This window comes from Schistocerca americana, chromosome 3 (genome assembly GCF_021461395.2).
Source record: "Schistocerca americana isolate TAMUIC-IGC-003095 chromosome 3, iqSchAmer2.1, whole genome shotgun sequence".
Taxonomy (NCBI): Eukaryota; Metazoa; Arthropoda; class Insecta; order Orthoptera; family Acrididae; genus Schistocerca; species Schistocerca americana.
This window is the reverse complement of record NC_060121.1, coordinates 328,581,907-328,595,255: the sequence shown is the minus strand read 5'-3', so window position 1 is coordinate 328,595,255 and position 13,349 is coordinate 328,581,907. Positions and strand designations below refer to the sequence as shown.

At 44.6% G+C, this 13,349-nt stretch overlaps 1 protein-coding gene across 1 annotated transcript in view; it reads right to left on the bottom strand.

The window, feature by feature from the left end:
• Positions 1-13,349, bottom strand: part of LOC124606888 (prohormone-1-like) — a 332,259-nt gene that overhangs the window by 146,936 nt on the left and 171,974 nt on the right. The window contains exon 2 of the mRNA XM_047138985.1: positions 8,058-8,186. Within this exon, the coding sequence (XP_046994941.1) occupies positions 8,058-8,186 (129 nt within the window). The remainder of the gene's footprint in view (positions 1-8,057; positions 8,187-13,349) is intronic.

Below are 13,349 nucleotides of genomic sequence, written 5' to 3'. Positions count from 1 at the left end.
GACATAGGCATGCGTTCAAATACAAAGACATTTAAACAGGCAGAATACAGCGCTGTGGTCGACAAGGCGAGAGTCTGGCGCAGTAGTTACATCGGTTACTGCTGCTACAATGGCAGGTTATCAAGATTAACTGATTAACTGAGTTTGAACGTGGTATTACAGTCGTCACACGAGCGATGGGACACAGAATCTCCGAGGTAGCGATGAAGTGGGAATTTTACCGTGCGACTATTTCGCGAATGTACCGTGAATATCAGAAATCCGGTAAAATATAAAATCTCCGACACCACTGCTACGGAAAAAGACCCTGTAAGACCGGGACCAACGATGAATGAAGAGAATCGTTCAAAGTGACAGAAGTGCAACCCTTCCGTAAATTGCTGCAGATTTCAATGCTTGGCCATCAACATGTGTCAGAGTGCTAACCAACGAAGCATCATCGATATGGGCTTTCGGAGCCGAAGGCCCGCCCGTGTACCCTTGATAACAGCACGACACAAAGCCTTACGCCCCCGCCTGGGGCCGTCAGCACCAACATTGTTGATGATTGGAAACATTTTGCCAGGTCAGACGAGCCTCGTTTCAAATTGTATCGAGAGGATGAAAATGTACGGGTATTGAGACAGCCTCATGAAGACATGGACCCTGCTTGTCAGCAGGGGACTGTGCAAGCTGGTAGAGTGTCTGTAATGGTGTGGAGCGCGTGGAGTGATGTGGGGCCCCTGATACGTCTAGAAACGACTCTGACAGGTGACACGTACGTAAGCATCCTGTCTGATCACCTGCATCCATTCATGTCCATTGTACATTCCGACGGACTTCGGCAATTCCAGCAGAACAATGCGGCACCCCACACGTCCAGAATTGCTACAGAGTGGCTCCAGGGACACTCTTCTGGGTTTAAACAATTCTGCTGCCACCAAACTTCCCAGACGTGAATATTATTGTGCATATCTGGTGTGCCTTGGAACGTCCTGTTCAGAAGAGATATCAACCCCCTCGTTCTCTTACGGCTCTGCAGGATTCATGGTGTTAATTTCCTCCAGCACTACTTTAGACATTATCGAGTTCATGCCACGTAGTGCTGCGGCACTTCTGCGTGCTCGTGGGGGCCCTACACGATATTAGGTGGGTGTACCAGTTTCTTTGGCTTTTCGGTGTATAAGAAGCGGAGGGGTAAGTAGCGCGGCCACTGCGAGATTAGATGGTGGGAGAGGCGTAATGTTTTATTGTTTGTCTACCAGGACTGACAACTCACGAGCATGCGCGGCACGTACTGATCAGACGCTATGTTGTCAATTTTGACACAGGAGTAACATGGGTTCAGGAATGCGCAATTCAGAGACGGTCATTTTCAAATACGGTACATATTTGTAGCAAGGAACATTAAATTTATGAATGGTGTTGTAATACAACACAGTGAGTAGAAGAAAACTGGATTTTAAACCATTTGTCAATTTTTGCCATTCTGTCTCATATTCAATACTGTATTTAAATGTAAGTACAAATAATGTCAACTGTAGCTAGTTTACTGGGCGCAAATAAGACACTAATGTATGTAGGATACAGTTAATATACACACATCAAAGAAAGTTTTGCATCAACTCGGTTCCGAGAGTTCTAGAACCTGTGCAGAAAACTGGAATAGAGATCAACGTTAACATCATTTCCATCCTTTTTATTGCTCACGAAAATCACACATTGCGTGTTGTACCACCATACAGCGAGACCTTCAGAGGTGGTGGTCCAGATTGCTGTACACACCGGTACCTCTAATACTCAGTAGCACGTCCTCTTGTATTGATGCATGCCTGTATTAGCCGTGGCATACTATCCACAAGTTCATCAAGTCTGTTGGTCGAGATTGTCCCACTCCTCAATGGAGATTCGGCATAGATCCCTCAGAGTGGTTGGTCCATAAACAGCCCTTTTCAGTCTATCCCAGGCATGTTCGATAGCGGTCACTCTAGTCGAGCGATGTCGTTATCCCGAAGGAAGTCATTCACAAGATGCGCACGATGGGGGCGCGAATTGTCGTCCATGAAGACGAATGCCTCACCAATATGCTGCCTATATGGCTGCACTGTCGATCGGAGGATGGTATTAATGTATCGTACAACCGTTTCGGCGCCTTCCATGACCACCAGCGGCGTACGTCGGCAGAGGACCTCCACCTTGCTACACTCGCTGTACAGTGTGTCTAAGCCGTTCAGGCTGATCGGGTTGCCTCCAAACACGCCTCCGACGATTGTTTGATGGAGGGCATATGCGACACTGATCGGTGAAGAGAACGCGACGCTATCCTGAGCGGTCCATTCGGCATGTTGTTGGACCCATCTGTACCGCGCTGCATGGTGTCGTGGTTGCAAAGATGAAGCTCGCCATGGACGTCGGGATTGAAGTTGCGCATCATGCAGCCTATTGCGCACAGTATGAGTCGTAACACAACGTCCTGTGGCTGTACGAAAAGCATTATTCAACATGGTGTCGTTGCTATCGGGTTGCTCCGAGCCATAATCCATAGGCAGCTGTCATCCACTGCAGTAGTAGCTGCCTAAGCGAGGCATGTCATCGACAGCTCCTGTCTCTGTGTATCTCCTCCATGTCTGAACAACATCGCTTTGGTTACTCCGAGACGCCTGGACACTTCCCTTGTTGAGAGCCCTTCCTGGCCCAAAGTAACAATGCGGACGCGATCGAATCGCGGTATTAACCGTCTAGGCATGGTTGAACTACAGACAACACGAGTCGTGTACCTCCTTCCTGGTGGAATGACTGGAACTGATCGGCTGTCGGACCCCCTCCGTCTAATAGGCGCTGCTCATGCATAGTTGTTTGCATCTTTGGACAGGTTTCGTTACATCTCTGAACAGTCAAAGGGACTGTGTCTGTAATACAATATTCACAATCTATCTTCAGGAGTTCTGGGAACCGGAGTGATGCAATACTTTTTATGATCTGTGTAATACAAGGGGCAATCAAAAAGCTTCCGTCCTAAGGATGTACAGCTCAGACTAGTATGGCACTAAGGCGAAATCGCTATGAGCACTGAGGAGATCATCCCACCGACACGCCAGGTAAAACTCCGTGTCCTCCTGCGTGAAGAAGTCTGTAACTGCCTGCTGCACATCCTCGTTGAACGGGGCTCGTTGGCCCTTCTAGACTTCTTTAAAGGTATCGAAGGCGTGATAATTGCATTGGGAGAGATGCTCGAGTGTATTCCACTTGATTCGGCGTAACTTCTGCTCTACAGCATTTGCGATGTGGGGACGTGCGTTATCATGAAGTAGCACCACACCTTATAGCACCATTCCTCAAAGGTGGATTTTCGACAGACATGCTGCCTCACACACTTTATTCATTCTCCGATGGATGTCTACTAGTGTTTGTCCTTCGATAACCAAGAAAAGAATAACAGCATGTTCGTTCTGTTTGAACGCATTTGATAATAACGTCGCCATAATTTACGTTCCAGCATATACTGCTATCACGTCGGAAAATCACGAATGCCGCACTTGTCCCAAGCCTACATGTCGGTGGTTGTACATTCGCATCGGAGTCGCGCTACGTTGCATACAAGCTGCAATGCCCTCAAGCGGAAACATTTTTATCGCCATTATGACGTCAGTACATTTGCGGCCCATAGTCTCTTGAGGAAATAAGTTTGAAGACAGCTGTTCTAGATCGTTCTTTGCACGTTAGGAATGCATACTCCCTGGTTTACTGCACGCTGACGTAACTTACAAGGAAAAAAATTAAAACTTTTTCCGACAAGTGGGCCAAAATTGCCTGCAAAGGATCAAAGTAATCGCAGCATACGGTTCTCAAAACGTCCTTCTGCGTACGGGAATTAACCCACTTTTTTTAATGACGGTAGTTTTTTCCAGCAGCAAAATAATCCCGCTGAGAGGAGGACGCGCAGGGTGGGAGCGCAGCAGCTGGCGCAGAGCTGATTGGTCGACGGCGCACGCACTCCAGTGCCTGCAGCCGGTGCCACGCGGATGCCCCCTAAACGCCGCTTCCCTCTGCGTCGGCTCAGGCGGCGGTTTATCGCGCAACAGTTGGCGGCACTGGCAGTCAGGCGAGCGCCGGTGCTTCGGCCGTGTCTTCTGCGAGGGATTTCGGAGGTAATTTGGCATGCAGCTTTTGGCAGCTGCTGCAGACGGCGGGCTCTGTCGTTGCTTTAAATCTACTGTCAGAGAAATTCTGGGCGCTAATGAGTTCATAGCGCTGAAGACGAGATAACTTACTATTGTAATAATTCTTCAATTTTTTCTTCTTACTGCACAGGGAGTACCACTTACCTTGACGACCTCATATAACTTTTTGTCCAGAAGCAAAATAAAAAATGTATCAAGCAAATGTTGTTTAGCTACCAGGGGGACATTAACAAGGATGATTACCTTTCTTGTTCATATTTTCGCAACGGACAAAGTTATAAAAAGGCACTGATGCCTGTTAATTTCTCCCTTGTAGCTAGACAGCCTTTTATTAATACCTTCTTTAATGTGCTTCCGGATAAAAAGTTAGTTGTGGTCGCCAACATAAATGGGAAATCCTGCGCACGGGACACGTACAGGATGGCTTACGAATGGTTGACACAATTTAACACTGAATAAGAATCTTGACTGTGAGACAGGGTTATCCAGTCGACGGGTTATGCTACGTATGATCACTTTTATTTTTAGTCATTTCTACTATTTATTCTGTTGATTAAACAACCAATGGTTGTTTTATATTTGTATTTCAACGATGTTACATCCTGAATGTATTTCAGCTACACGAAAAACCGTACACAGCGGAAACTTTGCAATAGTTAAGAATATAAAATAAAGGGATACTTTAAATACAACTAACAACAGTTAGTGCGGCATATTACTGTCATTGTCCGCCCCCGGTAGCTGAGTGGTCAGCGCGACAGAATGTCAATCCTAAGGGCCCAGGTTTGATTCCTGGCTGGGTCAGAGATTTTCTCCCCTCAGGGACTTGGTTTTGTGTTATCATCATTATTTCATCCCCATCGACGCGCAAGTCGAAAGACTTGCACCCGGATAACGGTCTGCCCGACGGGAGGCCCTACTCTCACACGACTGTCACTCGGAAAGTGTGTTTCGGCTGTGGAGTCCTTTGCAATAAAAAAATAAAATAAAAAGACAGCCAGGGTTGCAAATAAAACAGATGTTTTTCAGTAGGTGCTCGGTTTCAGATTAACGCCCAATTTCGAACCAACCAAGGCTTCCAAAGTTAAATATACGTCGCAAATATCATTAAATGATACTGGTACATGTAGGTTCGGTCCGAAGTGATTCACTAACGATCTTCGGTGGTGTTCTCATGGAACCGGACTTATATATTTCGGGATAATTTATCATCTTTGGAAGACTTGGTTGGTTTGAAAATGGATATTATCCTGAAACCGTTCACCTACTGAATAAACATCAATTTCATTCCCAACTCTGGCAGCATGTTTGCTTCACAATTCAGTAAGAGTTGCTGTCCCATAACATGGATTTGTTTTAAATATTGCCAGCCCATATGGCGTATCATATCCGTGACACCTCCCCCATATTTTGTGATAATACAAAACGAGCTGCCCTTTTTTCGACTTTTTCGATGTCCTCCGTCAACCCTAACTAACACGAATCCCACACTGCACAGCAATACTTCAGAAGAAGGCGGACAAGCGTAGTGTAAGCAGTCTCTTTAGTAGCCCTGCTACATTCTCCAAGTGTTCTGCCAAAAAATCGTGGTTGTTGGTTTGCTTTCCCCACAACACTATCTATGTGATCGTCCAATTTAAGTTATTCTTAGTTGTAATCCCTAAGTACAGGGTGCTTCAGAATCCCTAAGTACAGGGTGTTTCAGAAAGGAGTTAACAACCTTAAAAATTCATACAAATTTACTGAAAGAAGATATTGAGCTGGGTTTAGTGTTATTTTGTAGGGCAATACATCAAGTTTTTTTACCTTAAACTAAGGATGTTATATGTGCCTTCCAATGGTTATCCTGCACACATCCCATCGGAAGTTAATTTCTTCCCAAACTCGTTGTAGCATTGCAAGTGTAACTTTCTCAGCGGATGCGTAAATTCTTGCTCAAAGTTCAGGTAGAGAAGCCGGCACGGGAGATACAAACAGATATCCTTGTGAACCCCCATAAAAAAATCAAGTGTTGTCGTGTCTGGGGAACGTGGGGGCCGTGCAATTGGCGCATCACGGCCAATCCACTGACGTGGAAAGCTGTCACTGAGAAACTCCCGGACGTCATCCAGGTAGTAGCTTGGCGCACCATCTTGCATGAAGTAAACATTTCGTTCTTGGTCATCCTCATCGATCTGTGGTATCAAAAATTGTTGTAACATATCCAAATACACTATCCCGTTCTCTCACGGAAAAAAGGGGCCATTAACTATTCTTGCTCAATGCACAAAAAACGTTAAGTTTAGGGCTATCACGAACATGTTGCAATGTTTGATGTGGATTTCCACTGCCACAATTCCTTTAGTTATGTGTGTTAACGTTGCCACTTAAGTGAAAAGTCGACTCGTCAGAAAAGATGATTTTGTCCAAGAGATGTTCATCCTCATGTAACCGATTTAACATGTCCGCACAGAAGTTCCTTCGAGCAATTTGATCAGTGTCTTTTACTGCTTGTACGATTGTCAATCTGTACGGTTTCAAATGCAATCGGTTTCTCAACGCACACCAAACAGTTGTATGTGGGATGCACGGTGGGTCAATTCCGTACGGCTGTTGACAAAACGTTGCCTCACTCGCTCAACGACGTTATCAGATGTGTTTGGAAGACCTGACGATTTCCCGTGTTTTATCGAGCACCCGTTTTCGACAAAACATTTATGCCACTCATAAATTGTACGCATGCTAGGAGGATCTTTAGCGTACTTGGTACGGAAATTACGCTGAACCGTTGTCGCCGACTTCGATTTTTCAAACCAAACACACAGTTCGAACACTCGGGTCCAGTGAAGGCAGCGCTAGCGCTCCTTACGGTGCGATTCTGCACTAGCGAACTACGCCAGACAAACCTTGATGTACTGGGTGATCAAAAAGTCAGTATAAATTTGAAAACTTAATAAACCACGGATTAATGTAGATAGAGAGGTAAAAATTGGCACACATGCTTGGAATGACATGGGGTTTTATTAGAACCAAAAAAGGAAACAAAGCATTACTAGACTCGTGAAAGATCTCTTGCGCGCGTCGTTTGGTGATGATCGTGTGCTCAGCCCCCACTTTCGTCATGCTTGGCCTCCCAAGTCAACAGGCCTCAGTCCGTGCGATTATTGCCTTTGGGGTTACCTGAAGTCGCAAGTGTATCGTGATCGACCGACATCTCTAGGGATTGTGAAAGACAACATCCGACGCCAATGCCTCACCATAACTCCGGACATGCTTTACTGTGCTGTTCACAACATTATTCCTCGACTACAGCTGTTGTTGAGGAATGATGGTGGACATATTGAGCATTTCCTGTAAAGAACATCATCTTTGCTTTGTCTTACTTTGTTATGCTAATTATTGCTATTCTGATTAGATGAAGCGCCATCTGTCGGACATTTTTTGAACGTTTGTATTTTTTTGGTTCTAATAAAACCCCATGTCATTACAAGCATGTGTGTCAATTTGTACCTCTCTATCTACACTATTCCGTGATTTATTCAGTTTTCAAATTCATACTGACCTTTTGATCACCTCGTATTTCCCTACAAATTGACACAACAGTCACCTCTGTAGGTACTATGAATTAATTTACATGCATTTTCAAAGTTGTAAAGTCCCTTTTGAAACAGCCTGTATTTAATTGAACTGATAGTCTTAAGAGAAGGTATTTTTTAAACAAAGTGAGTGACTGGTAAAAAAAAAAAAAAAAAAAAAAAAAAAACAGTTTCAATCCACCAACAAATTCAGGAAATCTCGAAACTTTATACCGAGAACGGAAAATGAGCTTTTAGAAACGATATTTTAAAAGTGCACCAGTGTGCTTTTAGTTGGGAATTTTCCATTCGAGGAAGTTAGTGCGTTGAACGGTTTACTCACGTCGAGCTCGTTGAGCAGGCGGGCCTTGTCGCTGGGCTGCTGTCCCAGGGGCTCAGCGCGCGCCCAGCAGGTTGCGGCCAGAGCCACCACCAGCAACAGCACTGCCTTCACTGCCGTAGACATCGCCATCTGCAACACAACACACCCGTCCCACACTTAGCACTCTCGTAGAACACGCAACTTGCCTCAGCTAACCACTGCACCACACTTGTGTACGGCGTGCCTCACAAGGAGTAAGATTCGCCGCAAGTTTGCTAGGTGGCGCACTCGACTGTTGGCTAGCTGGGAGTGTGGACTGCTAGCTCACATGCCGATGCGTTTTCATATTCTCTCGTTCGCTCTGCGCAAACTATTACTCCGACAAAAGAAATCAACATGACCTATTCTTAGGAAATTTAATGTACACTACTAACCGTTAAAATTGCTACACCACGAAGATAAAGTGCTACAGACGCGAAATTTAACCAACAGGAGGAAGATGCTGTGATATGCAAATGATTAGCTCTTCAGAGCATTCACGCAAGGTGGCGCCGGTGGCGACACTTACAACGTGCTGGCATGAGGAAAGTTTCCAACCGTTTTCTCATACACAAACAGCAGTCGACCGGCGTTGCCAGGTGAAACGTAGTTGTGATGCTTCATGTAATGAGGGGAAATGCGTACCATCACGTTCCCGGCTTTGATAAAGGTCGGATTGTAGCCTATCGCGACACTGCTGATCGCGTTGCTCGAGATTGTTAGCAGAATATGGAATCGGTGGGTTCAGGATGGTAATACGCAACGCCGTACTGGATCCCAACGGCCTCGTATCACTAGCAGTCAAGATGACAGGCATCTTATTCGCATGGCTGTAACGGATCGTGTAGCCACGTCTCGATCCCTGAGTCAACAGATGGGGACGTTTGCAAGACAACAGCCATCTGCACGAACAGTACAACGACGTTAGCAGCAGCATGGACTATCAGGTCGGAGACCATGGCTGCGGTTACCCTTGACACTGCATCACAGACGGGAGCGCCTGCGATGGTGTACTCAACGACGAACTTGCGTGCACGAATGGCAAAACGTCATTTTTTCGGATGAATCCAGGTTCTGTTTACAGCATCATGATGGTAGCATCCGTGTTTGGCGACATCGTGGTGAACGCACATTGGAAGCGTGTATTCGTCATCGCCATACTGGCGTATCACCCGGAGTGATGGTAAGGGGTGCCATTGGACACGTCTCGGTCACCTCTTGTTCGTATTGACGGCACTTTCATCAGTGAACGTTACATTTCAGATGTGTTACGACCCGTGGCTCTACCCTTAATTCGATCACTGTGAAACCCTACATTTCAGCAGGATAATGCACGACCGCATGTTGCAGGTCCTGTACGGGCTTTCCTGGATACAGAAAATGTTCGACTGCTACCCTGGCCAGCACATTCTCCAGATCTCTCACCAATTGAAAACGTGTGGTCAATGGTGGCCGAGCAACTGGCTCGTCACAATACTCTAGTCACTACTCTTGATGAACTTGTGGTACCGTGTTGAAGCTTCATGGGCAGCTGTACCTGTACAAGCCATCCAAGCTCTGTTTGACTCAATGCCCAGGCGTATCAAGGCCGTTATTACGGCCAGAGGTGGTTGTTCTGAGTACTGATTTTTCGGGATCTATGCACCCAAATTGCGTGAAAATGTAATATCATGTCAGTTCTAGTATAATATATTTGTCCAATGAATATCCGTTTATCATCTGCATTTCTTCTTGGTGTAGCAATTTTAATGGCCACTAGTGTAGTTAAACTTTTTACCGGAATACGTTTTCATTGGAGGCCATGGTTTTTCGAGTTGTTCAGGAAAACGTGCATAAGTAACATTCCCCACACTGATCCCTCACCAGTCAGGATCTCTGATATGTTGTTCAGGGCACTTCCACCTAAAATGTAAAAAAATTTCTGACTACACGAACTACTCCCGATTTTCGACCGTTTCTTGGTCTCTGTTGACTGGCCTATTTCGCCACCAACATTGCCAGCTATTTCTTTAATACTGTTAAATTGAACGCGCCCATGACGGCAGTGAAAGAAAAGCGGCTTTTGTAAATGTTACTCTAAAAGCAATTACATTGATAACTCGATCCAAACGTAACCCTTGCCAACACAGTACTTCTGTAGTCAGAAGACCTGACGAGTACAGCGATGTAATTGGTCATTTTAAGCTGTTAAAATACACAAAATTGTTAGGTAAAATTTACACAAACGTAAATTTTAGAATTTGCAACTGCTCGACACACCCGATGGCGTAATAAGGCCAGTCATTGAAGACCAAAAAATGTCGAAAGAGGCAAGTAATTCGTACAGTCGCGAATTATTTTACAGTGATAGGAGAGAGCGTCATGAAAAACAATTAGAAATTTTGACTGGTGGGGGTGGCGCGAGGAAGTGGGGGTGCGTTTCTAAAGTCACTAGGTCACTTTCGAACTTTTTTCTTGATTAACCCTAAAATCGAGGCATCTCGTGAAAACGTATACAAGTGCATAATTTAAATCTCCTACGAAAAGATCCTTGGGGTTGCGTAAAATGACATCCATAGGAGCAGCTGAATCACCTTACACATCAAAGGAACAATGCTTTGTTTGCTCCACTGTGGAGATACCTATGGTAACAGAAAGGCGCTTTGAGTCTGTGTTTCAGCTAAACACTTCGGGTAACGCCTCATCGAGGCCTACGAGAAAGACAGGCCGCGGCGCGTACGTCACGAAGGTAGTCCTGCTCTCGCTCCAATCAGCGGACAAACTACGTTTCTACACCTGTTAACTCGTGACTAGGCGTGTCCGTACAAACGAAAACTGAATCTTCTACTGGAATCCGCTATTATGGAATCTTACTGTTATTAGTCCTATAATGATGGGAAGTTGATGAGCCTACTTACAATTTGTTACGGCTGTACTGGCTAAAATGATTATCAGTTGCATGAGGCACCACTTCCAGCATGTAATGAGTACTGTTAAGCAGAAGAGACTAAATGCTATAAACAAACCGTTATACCATTTATATCGAATACTGATCTTAAATTAAATTTTGCTGTAGTACTGTTAATCAGTAAGACTTCATAATAGCAGATTCCAGTGGAAGACGCAATTCTCGTTAGTACTTACACGCCCAGCTGCGAGTTAACAGATTTAGAAAAGCATTTTGTCTGCTGAGCTGAGCGAGCGAGCGAGTTCAGGACTACCTTCGTGACGTACGCTCCGCGGCCTGTCTTTCTCGTAGGCCTCGCCGTCAGGACTGACTAGCCAGCGGAGATAGCATTCAGTTGGAGAACCACACAAGGGAAATAGCACAGGAGCTATGAGAAGCTCCCTGCGGTCGATGGAGCCTACTTGTGAGCCGTCGCACGAGGAGTCAAAAAGTAAGCTTACAACGAAACTTACTCTGTATGAGAGAACTTAAATGTCCACAACAAACAACTGGCGTCAACTCGCCTCAGCACTGCGAAGTTACATTTTTTTAAATTTATTTTACACCAACAAATACATAAACACTATAAAACTGTGTATATGCTAGTTTCACAGCATGAATAACAAAAATGGTTCAAATGGCTCTGAGCACTATGGGACTCAACTGCTGAGGTCATTAGTCCCCTAGAACTTAGAACTAGTTAAACCTAACTAACCTAAGGACATCTCACACATCCATGCCCGAGGCAGGATTCGAACCTGCGACCGTAGCGGTCTCGCGGTTCCAGACTGCAGCGCCAGAACCGCGCGGCCACTTCGGCCGGCTCATGAATTACATACTGGGGATTCTGTCTATATATATTGCAAAAGTATATGTTTGTGTGTGTGCGTGTGTGTGTGTGTGTGTGTGTGTGTGTGTGTGTGTGTGTGTGTGTGTGTGTGTATGTATGTGTTCCACATTTCCTCCGAAATCACTTGACCGATTTCAACCAAACTTTGTAGACGTATCCCTTACAGTCAGGCAACAATCGCTGTTGGGATAAGAATCACATACCCATCATCCTTCAGGAGATGTGATGCCATAATCACTGAGGTGCATGAAAAAATGCAGCTTTCTGAACGACGTTCAAATTTATTACTTTTTTGTTACTTGCTCTATTCGCAACACGTTTTGCAGACAGTATCTACTACGCCGCTGAATGTACTGCAAAACTGTATCATTGTATAGATGGGTAGATCAGGAAATATGACGTCATAAACACAGAGATGCGTGAAAAACTTCTGCATCATGAATGACTTCTTTGTTACCATCTCTATTCGCAGCATAGACAGAATGCACATGCTCCCATTAACGAACCTACACAAGTACATCATTGTACGACACATAGTTCATGAGATATGATATTGCAAAAAATGCGGCATCGTGGAATAAGTTTTAATACATTCATTCTTTACTACGAAGACACTTCTGTAGCCGAGGCAACTTTAGGAAATCTTTGACACTTGGAAGTGCTTTCGACAGATTTCACCCGCTAAGCGCAAATGGTGCAGGAGGAAACGATAGTTATCTACAGAGCTTTGTAGAGTCGTTGCCATGGAGGTGTTTACACCATTGCATTGTAGACACGGGAGACAGCTGTACTTATACAATTGTACATTATGCGTATTTCATTGTACGACTGTTTCATAATTTCAAAGGTGTTTTCACGAATGAAATGTTTTCGACACTCCTCTACGAACACAGTTCTTTTTTTGTTTCCATTTATAATAGAAAACCGGCAGTACCGGCTTTGTAAGCTAGTATTAAATGCTTTTCTTCCTTTAAATATTTAGGCGTAACCTAATCCTGTGCATGGAAAAAGTCCTGCGCATGAAAAAAGTGTAGAAATTAAAAATAAGACAGGACAGGGGAAACTTATTATTGAATTCATTTCTTTGGGTAATGAGGTCAAAAACTAGAAACATTATGTACAGTATTAGAAGGAATGAGTGTAAGGATAGGAAGTTTGGGAAACAAGGAAGAGAAAAAGAATTAATTGCTTTACATGGAAATGGATTACTCTAGCGGAAATGCTGGAGCATCAAGATTAGGCCACACTAGAAACCAAGAAATCCAAAATGTGGTGGACCATAATGGAACATAATGGAAGGAAGAGGTTACTGTAGTATGGCTATTTAACACCAATGGATCATAACAACGACGAAGGTAACTGTCGGAAGAAGTGCCACTGTCACGCCAAGTAATATAATTCAATGAAACTTGGACCGTACATAGCGCTACACAAATGCTGGATGATATTGGAAGTGGAAGTGCTGCTATATGTCTTCACAAAACATCGCAGTTACCCG